Source organism: Brienomyrus brachyistius, chromosome 20 (genome assembly GCF_023856365.1).
Source record: "Brienomyrus brachyistius isolate T26 chromosome 20, BBRACH_0.4, whole genome shotgun sequence".
In the NCBI taxonomy this organism is placed as follows: domain Eukaryota; kingdom Metazoa; phylum Chordata; class Actinopteri; order Osteoglossiformes; family Mormyridae; genus Brienomyrus; species Brienomyrus brachyistius.
Genome location: NC_064552.1, coordinates 20,602,476 through 20,614,818, shown reverse-complemented (window position 1 = coordinate 20,614,818; position 12,343 = coordinate 20,602,476). Strand labels below are relative to the sequence as shown.

The following is a 12,343-nucleotide window of genomic DNA, read 5'->3' as shown; positions in this document are numbered from 1 at the left end:
GTAGCAGAGGGGGTTGGGTCAGTGATGGTCTGGGGAGGCATATTCATGGAGGGCTGCACAGACCTCTACAGGCTAGACAATGGCACCTTGACTGCCATTAGGTATCAGGATGAAATCCTTGAACCCACTGTCAGACCTTACGTTGGTGCAGTGGGTCCTAGGTTCTTCCTGGTGCACGACAATGCTTATTCTCAATCGGCTAAACAAGGGATCTGGCTTTATGATACAAGCCCCGGAAAGCGTCAGATAGCTTGAATGAGGCATATGTGACCCTCAGTAAATCCATCCAATTTACCCAAAATTGTTTGTATATTTCTAATATACTGTTTAAAAGATGATGCGGAAGTTGCTGTATTTGCATTTGGTACTGTATTTGTAACGCAGTTGTCTCACGGGCGACCTTGTTTGCTGCCCTCCAATCAGGATGCGGCGCGCGGAGCGAGCGAATTCAAAAGGAAGGGGAGGCGCCGCCATTATTCCATCAGGCTGCAGCGGTCAGCAGATATTACAGTCGCGGTTTTAATTATGGCTGAAAGCGACGCAGGACAATATCGTTAAGGGAAACCACTTTCTAGTTACTAACAAGAGGAAGCATCTGCGGCACGGTAAGGCGTTTGTGGGGAATAGGTTCGTAGCTGTGACTGCTAATGTACCGAGCTAGTTGTTTTGGACATGGTTTTAAATGCTCGTATTGCAAGAAGACATACACATGGGGTAATATGGGTATTCGAGCGATCGAGACAAATCGTGCATCAGGGAAACACAAACGCTATGAGTCCTCAAAGACGACTTCACTGCCCATCCAGAACTACGTTCAGTGTGGGTCTAGTCCGCCAGATACTGCTTTGGAAGTTCAAACCACCGCCGAAGTTACAGCTTTGGAGGTATTGTGTTCGACATCTTTTTCTGAGTTTTCAACAACAGCAACACTTACAGTACGGCCGAAGTGCTTTAGTCTCTATACGCGGTGAGCCAACATCATTTGTACAGAGCCAATAGTGAAATACACACAGTGTTTCGATCGATGTTCCCGGATTCAGTCATAGTAAAGTTGTTCACCTGCGGGAGGGATAAGACCGCATATATATCTATATTAGTATTACACCGTTCGTCCATCGTGAGCTAAGGTCAGCTGTGAATGAGGACAGCTTTGTAATTATGTTCGAGATAATGTTCGAATGTAGCCCATCTTTTAATAATAATTGTGTATATGCTTTTTTTTTTTCTTTTTGAGGTCTTGTGTCTTAATTGTGATGTTGAAGTCTGTGCAGCAACCCTGTTAAAAGTACTCAAGTCTCACTACTTTAGTGAGAGTAAAGGAGTATCCAGAACAAAAGAGTACTGGAGTAGCGTGTTGGTTTGCTAAATCAGAAAATTAACAAACCCTCAGTTGCGGGCTTTTCCGATCAACAGTACAGACAATTAAAGAACCGGATCTAAAATTAAAATATTCTCTCCAAATAAAACAAACATAATGTGCGCAAATAAGACCATGTGATTCGTTCGATTATCTCTCAGAACTTGGAAATTCCAAATTGAGTGACATCACGTCCGACAATCTCCCGTTCGAGCTACAGTGCCACAACTCGGAACAAACTTGGCTGCCTCCATGAATGCGCTGCTGTGTGATGTTGCTTTATATTTCAGCAGTTTTGGAGTAAGATTATTATTTCCGAGAGACAAACACACAAGAAACAGGAACTAGTCAAACCACATTAAAAGCTTTATAAAGTATTTTGGTACATTCATAGCGATATTCTTTTTTTGAGAAGCAAGCGAAATATAAACAAACCAGAAAACCTAACAAGTCTGGTAAAATTCTGATATTGCATGCTAGGATACTGTTTACGGTAACGATATGGTATTCTCTAAATCGATCATGTGCAATTACATTTATTAATAATTATAAACATTTTTAAGATTTGTAAAATAGAATTACTGATGTAAGTCATCATTTTAGGAGATTTGAACATCCATGTTGACTCCCCCACTTGTCGCCTTGCTGCTGAGTTTCTTCAATTGCTCGACTGCTTTAATTTAAAACAACTTGTTGATGTCCCTACACACAACAGGGGGCACACCTTGGACCTGGTCATCACAAACTCTGCTTCTCTCACTAACTTGCAGGTGTATGACCTAGGCGTCTCCGACCACAAGGTAATTTCTATGGAGTTGCCATCTCCTTCTAGCCTCACCAAGCCTGAACACAATATCTGCTTTAGGAACCTCAAAAACATCAACCCAGAACACGTGGCAGCAGACCTTCAGCATCTTTCCACAAATTTTTCATCAGCTGATGAAGCAGTGGACTACTATAACAGCCATCTGAGTAGCCTTCTGGACCACCATGCCCCTGTTAAAACCAGAGCTGTGACCTTCTCATGCTCAGCGCCCTGGTTCACAGATGGGCTTCGGAAAATGAAGACAGCAGGTCGGATTCTTGAGCGGCGCTATAAAGCATCTGGCCTTACCGTTCACAAGCAAGCCTACCGGGAGCACCAACAAAAATATTCGAAATCTCTCATAGAGGCAAGGTCGAAATTTTTTTCTGATGCCATCAGAAATAGTGTGGGAAATTCCAAACAGCTTTTCTCCACTGTTAACCATCTCCTCGAACTGCAACCCCTCCTCCCACTTACTGGCACCACAGCAGAGCAGTGCAACCATTTCATGGATTATTTCACATCCAAAATTGCACATATTCGCTCTGCCCTTTCCGGTCCTCAGATCCAAACCATTTCCTCAACATGTGCTATTTCTCAGCGCCTAAACTGCTTTTCTCTGGCTTCATCAGAAGTGGTGCAAAACATCATCAGGAAGATGAAACCCTCCACCTGTGCCTTAGACCCTTTCCCAACTTCCCTGGTGCAGACCCATATCACTATCTTAAGTCCCCTTATCACCTCTGTTATAAATAACTCTTCAAACTGGTCATATCCCATCTGTCTTAAAAAAAGCCATTATAAGACCACTTCTCAAAAAACACAACCTGGACCCAGAAGTCCTTTCCAATTATAGGCCCATCTCAAATCTCCCATTCATATCCAAAGTGATTGAGAAAGTAGTTGCCATCCAGCTGCATAACCACCTGAAACTCAACAACCTCTATGAAAAATTCCAATCTGGTTTCCGGACAAACCACGGTACAGAAACTGCACTCGTAAGAGTCTCAAATGATCTCCTGATGTCATCCGATGCTGGCTCTTCCTCCTTGCTTATTCTCCTGGACATATCTGCTGCATTTGATACAGTTGACCATGACATCTTATTAAATCGACTACATTCCACCTTTGGACTCACTGACATTGCCCTCAGCTGGTTTCAATCATACCTCGCAAACCGGATAGAGTACCTTGCTATGGGTGACTCCACCTCAAAGCCACACACAGTCTCCTGTGGCGTTCCCCAGGGGTCAGTTCTTGGCCCCATGCTCTTCATTCTTTACCTTTCTCCGCTCGGTCAGGTCATCAGCCGCCATGGATTTTTCTTTCACTGTTACGCCGACGATACACAGCTTTATGTAAATGCCACAGCGGCAACGCCACTCTCATCATCCCCATCTCAACTCACCGTCTGTCTGGAGGAGATAAAGGTTTGGATGGATCACAATTTCCTTCAACTCAACAGCTCCAAAACCGAGGCCATTCTGGTTGGCACCCCTCACCAGATAAAATCATCACCCATAACCAGTATCATCTTCTCTGTCTCTAATATCTCTCTCTCATCAACAGTCACAAATCTTGGCGTAAAAATGGATCCCCAACTCACCTTTGAATCCCATATCAACCATCTCTGTAAGACCTCCTTCTACCATCTCCGGAACATTTCCAAATTCCGCCCCATTCTCTCCCTATCTGATGCCGAAAAGCTGGTCCATGCCTTCATCTCCTCTAGACTGGACTACTGTAATGCACTTCTCTTTGGGATACCTAGCAAGAGCCTGCAGAGGCTCCAATACATTCAAAACTCTGCAGCAAGGATCCTGATGAGAGTGCGAAAACATGAGCACATCACTCCCATTCTTCACTCACTTCATTGGCTTCCCGTCTCCGCCAGGATTGAGTATAAGGTTTTGCTTCTTGCACACCAATGCGTCCATGGACATGCCTCCCCCCCCTACCTCAAAGAACTTATCAACCCACAACGCGCAACACGTTCCCTCCGTTCTACGCAGGCTAACCTCCTCCACAAACCAAGAACCAATCTGAAGACTATGGGAGATGGGGCTTTCTGTGCTGCTGCTCCACGCCTATGGAATGCCCTCCCTGACTTCCTGAGGGCACCACAACCCACTGACTGTTTTAAAAAGCATCTAAAGACTTTTCTTTTTAACAAAACCTTTGGTTCCTCCACTTAGAGGTTTTAAATTTGTTTACTTTTAAACTATTTATTTTGTCTCTTTTTATTTTAACGTGTAGCCCTTTGAGATCCTGGGATGTAAAGGGCATTATAAATAAAATGTAGTATTATTATTATTATTATTATTATTATTATTATTATTATTATTATGTGTGTAAACCGCCATGCTGAAATAACGTCACAATCTCGGATATCTCAGATAGGAAAATTCTGTCCAACTTCAACGTCAGAAAGGAGGCATGTTTCCGATGGGATTTTTTTCATCCGAGTTCCGCCTCAGAGAGAGAATCGAACGCAGGTATATTACCTTTTTTAATAATCAAAAAACAACCACGGTACACCCATTGGGGAGATTTCATTGACTTACAGTTCGTGCGGATATGAGCTGCATGTGAGATATGTGGAAGGCAGGGCTAGCAGGCGGGAGATGGATGTCACTCTTCTCAGTGTAGAGAATAATAAACGGTATAGGAGAACTCCTTAGCTATAAGTACCATTACAGTGTCAGAATGTTAAGTGGTTCTTTTTATAATTAAACATGTGCCCCGTCAGTCATGTTTCTGTTGACGATCTTGGATATTTGTGCCGACGTCTTGCAGAAGAAAGTTTTAATATGTTGCCCAAAGTTAGGAATACTCCGTAATTTGTGTTTGCTTACATGTATGTACTCTAATTGTTTAATAGTTGCAGTTTTTTTAAATGTAAAATGCCTTATATTGGGTAAAAAAAAAATCACGTAATTAGGGCTGCAACGATTCATCGAGTAACTCGAATAACTCGATTACTAAAAATCTCGATGCAAATTCTTTGCTTCGATGCTTCGTGTAATCCGGACAACTATGTGCTGCTTAGTGATCAGCGTGTTTCACTCGGAGGATTAATACTGTCGCACAGTGCTTATTCTGCATTACGTGTAGCAGGGTTGATTTGATGGCGCAATGGAGGAAGACGGGGAAAATAGCGAGGACAGTCAGAGAAAGATGAAAAATGTCTGTCTAAAGTTTGGGAACATTTCAAACAAAAGAAAAGCGAAAATACTATACAGTGTGTCCATTGTAAAACCGAATTAGTTTACCACAATAGCACAACGTCAATGATTCAACATCTCAACAGAAAGCACCCAGTCTATGGAACCAGTCCACAGAGCGGAACCAGTATACAAAGTAAGCGTGAAAAGTATAACAAGATTCAGCCTAAGCAGCCCCTAGTTTTCCTCAGTAAAAACACTGTTAACACAACAGCAGTCAAAATGATGCTGTCGTAGTTTAACACGGAGCTGGAGCCTGTCTGTACACTAAGAGCAAAGAGACGGTTCCATTACAGAGATGGCGAACTCAGGTGGAGTGAAAGAAAACAACAGCAGTGCTTGCAATCGCTACTAAACCTTTACTGGTAAAGAGCTGGTGAGAGTCCGTAATCAAACCAGCTGTTAAGCTGAAAGGTGAAGAAAAGCCATGTTTTCAGCTTCATTAGTTGGAGTGATACCTGCAGCATGCAGGGGTGAGTCTAAAGGGAAGCATGGGGTTTACGCAACTAGATCTATTTCAAGGCTTTAGTAATATTATTTTGCAGATTTAGATTAATATGAATAGTATTACATAATTATGATATAAATATAACATAAAAATTACCCCCTGACAGCCTTGGGTTAGTGAAACTGAGACACTGAATTATCCAACCGCCACATGCTCCTTTAAAGGCTCACACACACACACTCATTCTGTAACACACTTAAACACACACAGATCTTACTCACATTCACTTACACGCACAAACATTCACTCATTCAGGAGATACAATCCTGTCAGGACTTTTTTACGCCTCCTACAAATGTACAAGAACAGAGAGTAAAGGCCATTTTAATTCATGCCTTAAAGATATATGTATACCTTTTCTCAGTAATTTTGACATCATTTTATTTTTGCTTTTAAGAAAGTGTTTTCTTTTAAAAAGCAAAACAAATATGTCCATAAATGCACTAAAAGGGTTTAGTTCTTTTGGCAGGGGTCTCTGCTGGCTATCCTACGTTCTCACGTGAAGAAAATCGTTCCCTACCACCTGTCAAATCCTAAAATGATCCAAAGGTTAAGCCTGTGTTCCCTATCTCAGCTGAATAGCATTTGCTGTCAATTTATTTACCAATTATTCTTAGCTGGGGTAGGCTTCTTTGTCTGGCGGGACCCCAACTTTCCCTCATGGCAATGATGAAAGTGGACTGCAAAATGCATTCATGTTGTAGTTCAGTACTCTCATACTGCTATCCAATGAACTTGATCTTGCTTGTGGTTTGCATGCAAGTCAGCTGTGGTATGAGCTGGAATGGTTTGGGGAGGAAAACCGCCTTGATGGGATGGCTGGATACCACTGGTAACAGCCTCACATAAGTCAACGAAAGATGAGATGCAGGAGAAAATGCATTTCATTTGGCAGATATACTCAAGTAAGACTACAAAACGTTCACTGAATACACTAAGATTTCCTCCCCAACAAGTCACTTGGTTAAGTGTACCTCGTCCCTACCCACCTCTGCATATTTGACATTTTATTACACATTTCAGGTGGGAACGTGAACTTGGTTGCTGCATAGGATGGAAAGGGCTTCGGACATGAGTTTGTCAGATGAGGTAAGGCAACTGGGGGAGAACTGACAGCTAAAACTGAGGACGGGCTGTTGTATCTGGGATGGCCAGTGGGTGCAGTGGCCTTTCAGTGTCATTGTGCCTGCTCTGTAAAGCATGAAGCAGCCTCATGGAGAACCCTATCCCCATGCAGGAGGATTATGCGGATATCCGGGCCTATTTCTCCAAGGCTGAATGGGTTCGGCTGCAGAGATGCGAGAAGGTGCACTACAGGAACATGAAGAGGAACCACCAGGCCATGTTGGATATGGGTAGGCTTTGGGCTCCGGCATTAGACTTGGATGAGTACCAAGAGTGCAATGAGAGCCTTTATTAGTCCCACCAGTGGGAAATTTGCATAGTCTGCAACTGTGTTTTCTCTAGGGCTGAATTCCACCACCCCAGTGTTCATGAGAAGCAGCCGATCCAGCGGGGTGATGAAGGAGAGGTTGGGCGGCGACAAATGCAGCAATTCGGAGGAGTGGACTTCTCACCTTCTGAGAAGGAGCCCTGGGGACAAGGCGAGTGGAGGTGATACTGCCAGTCAGAGGTTTCCTGCTGTGACGGGTGATTCCTTCAAACAGTGTCAGGCATTCATCTGTGTCGCTAAAGGATAAGGCAAAAGTTCCGGGGCCTGGTTTGGGTTTCTGGGCTGTGTCGACCTGGAACTCTTGCAGCTCCTAGCCACTTTTGTGTATCAGTTTCACCCCACACAACTGGAACTGGGACCTTTATGCTGAAGCATGTAAGACACAAAAAGTTTGTAGGTTCACAATGACTTTATTTGAAACTACACCGTCATTCCAAAACAATGGAGGTTGAATAATTTGTTTTGTTATTTGTTAGTTACTGGAGGGATTGATCACAAATTATTTATATTTTGCTTATATGAACCTACCACATGTATATGACGTCTCACTAATAAGCACTGGCAAGTTTCACCCCTTGCACCGGTGATATTAGACAGAACTATATTGGTAGCGATTGAAGCGTCTGATACAAAAAGATGGAGATGCAAGCAAAAAATGTATTGGTTGATGCATTAACTGGAATTATTTTTGTTCTCCATGTGTCTGCTCAATTTTTGCTCTGCTGCATCTCTTTTTCTGCACCTATGAGTAACTTCCAAGTTAGCGCCAGTGCTTGTGGTCAACTAGTCAGCAAGTTTAATGCTATAAGCACCACCGTATTTGAACAAAAAGGACCTAGTCTGGAGTAAGCACTAAAGGGTTCTGGAACTTCTTCCAGGGAACTACAATCGGGCTGAGTTCCCGCAGTGTGAACGTGAGAGAAATCCCTGGTTCCAGGATAAGGTTTTGGTTCCAGACAAAAGCTCAATGTGAAAGTGCCTGTAGTTGCGACCCAAACACAAAGAGCCTTGCGGATATGCGCTAAGGTGATGCAGTCTGCCTGAAGTGATCATTTGTGTTTTCAGCATCCAGGAGTTTCCAGCCTACATCCAGGCGGTCCGGTCAGAGCAGAACCCCTGCTGTGGGATCAGAGTCATGTGCTACAGACCAGGGAAAGAGGGTCTGTTTGTGCTCAACGCAATCTGCTGCTGGCTTTGTATTGCAACATACTAATTAACTGGCACAGTCTCAATGTGTTTGATATCATTTTGGTTTCAGCAGACGTCTTCCTGCAGTAACACCACCTGCCATACAAACCAGCAACCTTCCCAGCAGGGTGTCAGAGAGGTTAAAAAAGAGGAGGGGGAATACCTGATATCTGAGGGTGAAGGGACTGCGAATGAGAGCCCCCCCAAGGTGAAATGGAGTGTAAATGGGTCTCTTTACAAATGTCACTTTTCCGTTCTGAAGTGGTATAATTTCTGTGTTTTAATTTCGAAAGCAGCCAACGGTAGGTCACACCAGAAATGGACATAATTTCAGTTTAATGTTTATACTTGAAGTAATTTGTTTGGTTTCTGCTCCTTTTTTACTATTAAGCAAACAGAAGCACCTGTATAGATTTGAGGTGAACAGCTTATTCTGTCTTGTTTGTTTTCATGACAGAAGGTGAAGGGTGCAGCGGTTCAGGATGTGACTGAGGTGGAGCTGATTGGTTCTCTTCTGTTAGTTACTGGTGGGCGGAGCAAACAGTGTGCGAAACCTCCAAACCCAGGTGATTTTAGCTACCAACATATACCATCAAAACTGCAAATGTTTTGGTACATTTGAAGGTAATAGTTTGTGCTTCAGGTTGCCATTTCAAACCAGCAGTGTTAGTACTCGGTAAAGTTCAGGCATGTCGGAGATTGCAGTGTGAATTCCACATTGTGAACATAAACTGCGTATGGAGTAACGAAGGATCTTTGGAAGATACGTTTGCCTTCACTATTTTTCTGACTTTTTTTCTATTAACTCTTTTCCCTCTCAGTACTGACTGACTTGTTTTCATCTTGCCCCCAGCAAGGAGAATGAATGAATCTTACCCCAAAGAGTATGTCAGACAACTGAGGGCTGGAACTGTCAACACAAACCAGGATTCCCCAACTTCTGCTGGCCCCAGTGCCGCTCAGCCCAGTAAAGACACACTCAGTACCTTGGCAGAAGCCAATACAGACACACTGACAGCACAGCAGGGTTCCCAGGGTAAGAAGACTTTCAATATAAACAGAGACTGTAAAATACACAGGCAGACTCGCACAAAGAAGTCCCATCGGTGTTCTGAGTGTGGGAAGAGCTTCAGTCGTTTAGAAAACCTAAAGACACACCAACGGAGTCACACAGGAGAGAGGCCCTACCAGTGCACCCAGTGTGAGAAGAGCTTCAGTATTTTAGGAAAGCTAAAGACACACCAGCAGATTCACACAGGAGAGAGGCCCTACCAGTGCTCCCAGTGTGAGAAGAGCTTCAGATATTTAAGTCACCTGAAGAGACACCAGCGGATTCACACAGGAGAGAGGCCCTACCAGTGCTCCCAGTGTGAGAAGAGCTTCAGTCAATTAAGTCACCTAAAGACACACCAGCGGATTCATACAGGAGAGAGGCCCTACCAGTGCTCCCAGTGTGGAAACAGATTTAATGAGTTAAGAAGCCTAAAGAGTCACCAGCGGATTCACACAGGAGAGAGGCCCTACCAGTGCTCTCAGTGTGGAAAAAGATTCAGAGAGTTAGGACCCCTAAAGAAGCACCAGCGGATTCACACAGGAGAGAGGCCCTACCAGTGCTCCCAGTGTGAGAAGAGCTTCAGTCAATTAAGTCACCTAAAGACACACCAGCGGATTCACACAGGAGAGAGGCCCTACCAGTGCTCTCAGTGTGGAAAAAGATTCAGAGAGTTAGGACCCCTAAAGAAGCACCAGCGGATTCACACAGGGGAGAGGCCCTACTAGTGCTCCCAGTGATTTTTCTTGATTAGGATACTTTGAGACACACCACCAGACCCACACAGTTCAGTCAGTCCAATAAATGTTTGTTCTTGAATTTTTCTAAATTGTATTTCTGAAATACCTGTATGTTGGGTCCCCCTCATTAGTCCTGTTGATGTTTAGGATTTATTTGACAAAGATTCAGAGGTGTTTTTTAATAGTTAGAATATATTGTGAAGGTAGTCTTTGACTGCAAAGCAGTTTTATAAACTGTTAAATTGCACGGTTGTGTATTTTACAGAAGATGATTCGGCTCACGTGAAACAGAATTCAGAATTTTATTTCAGTAAACTTTTCTGTTTGAAATAGCTCCCTGTTCGTTAGTCTAGATATGATGACAGCTGAGCTAGGGCGTGGCCTCTGCTTCGTAATGTCTCCACCTACTGAGACATGTATAGACAATGGATTGTATTAGGTTACATGTGTAATACGTCACGATTTGTGTGTAGGGGCCATTTTACCAGGGAATGTCGGAGATGTCCGTCACACAGATGCATGAAGTTCTGTATTTCTTTTCAATGTTAAAGAAAGTTTCATATAAACTAAATGTATAGCGAGGGCTCAGGACTATGAAAAGCTGTATTTTGTTCAGGCAAATGGGACTGAGGCATTTCTTCGTATCATTTGAAGGACGTAATCTATCACACAGTTAACCATAAAGTGTAAATGCAGGCGCAATGAGGCGCCGTAACACTATCTTAAATTATACATGAATTGCCAGCTTTGTGTTACAGTTGGGTGCCCAACATAAACTCAAAAAAACTAAAAAAGAAACTTTAGATATACACTCAATAAATACAAAAGGGACCAGCGACTGCGACATAGATGATTTGCAACCTCAAGTTCATCAGTCGGTTCTCCCTTTTACATGAGCTCAGTGGCTATAAAAACTCCCACGATTAGATGATAGAAATGTACTTTGTCCTTAGGAACAAAACTAGCTAGTCTGAGTTATTATTAATGAAGGCTTCCATATATGGCAAACCACAAGATGCCACTGCCTGAGCATGTCTGTTGCAATTAATTTAGAATGACCTTGGGAGGCTAGCGAGTTAATTTGGTGTTAGTGGAAAATGACAGAATTGGTTGCCTTCCTGCACATTAATTCGATTCGATGTTACGCCATTTCCAGGTGTGTCGGTGCCCAGTATGAAGCTAATCGCCGCATTATATGTATGAAAAGAAGACAGAATAGCAAAAAAAGTGAGAAAAAATTCTACCTAGATCACCACTAGAGGGAGCTCACACATTCTGTCGTACTTGCCACAGTAACAACAGTGATGTATAGGAACAGAGTTAGAAGACAGTAGTTTATATATAAAAAATGCAGTTTCATTAATCTAATTGGGTGGGCCCAGCTGTCAATACCACCCAGACCTAACCATAGGTCTGCCTCTGCGTCAGTCCATCTACGAAACTGGACAGAAAATTTACAACCGTTCTGTTTAAGTGGTTATATTTAAGGAATGTCACATTAGTAAATTCACGCTTTACATGAACATCTGAAATCGGCAGAGACAAAATCGGCAGTACAGGCAGACCAATGTCTTTGAAACTCCTTTTTCTTTCAGCACCCTCTTACTGCAAAACCTCAATCCAAAGTACTCCATGTTGTTCATCTGTGTGAAACTGCAACAGAAGAGCTCTCTCCACTGGTTTTCTAATTCACCAAGGGAACAGGAAGGCCCTCTTTTGGTAGGCTGCCTACTGCAGGCTCTCTTACCCGGGGTTGTAGGATCTCCAGCTTACTCAAGTGACTCTGTAAGTCACATTTGATACTGTGTCCGGAAGCAGTCCATGCTGCGCTTAGGAATGACATCTGTTTCAGTGTAGAATTGTCTGTAGAATTTACTGTAAATTCTTAGCAAAAAAAAGCTGCCAGAAAAGTATTGCAAAATTGCTGTTAATCACTGTAAAACCCCCAGCTCCATGGGTGTCCCTACAGGTGGCTGCCCTTTGCTGCCAGGCTTGCTGTCACCTTTGTCTGTGCCCG

The 12,343-nt window shown here is 43.2% G+C and overlaps 1 protein-coding gene across 1 annotated transcript in view; it reads left to right on the top strand.

The window, feature by feature from the left end:
- LOC125715304 (zinc finger protein 883-like) overlaps window positions 1-12,173 on the top strand; it is a 54,862-nt gene extending 42,689 nt beyond the window's left edge. The window contains exon 7 of the mRNA XM_048986613.1: window positions 9,858-12,173. Coding sequence (XP_048842570.1) covers window positions 9,858-10,314 — 457 coding nt within the window. The 3' untranslated portion in view covers window positions 10,315-12,173. The remainder of the gene's footprint in view (window positions 1-9,857) is intronic.
- Window positions 12,174-12,343: the final 170 nt, after the last annotated feature.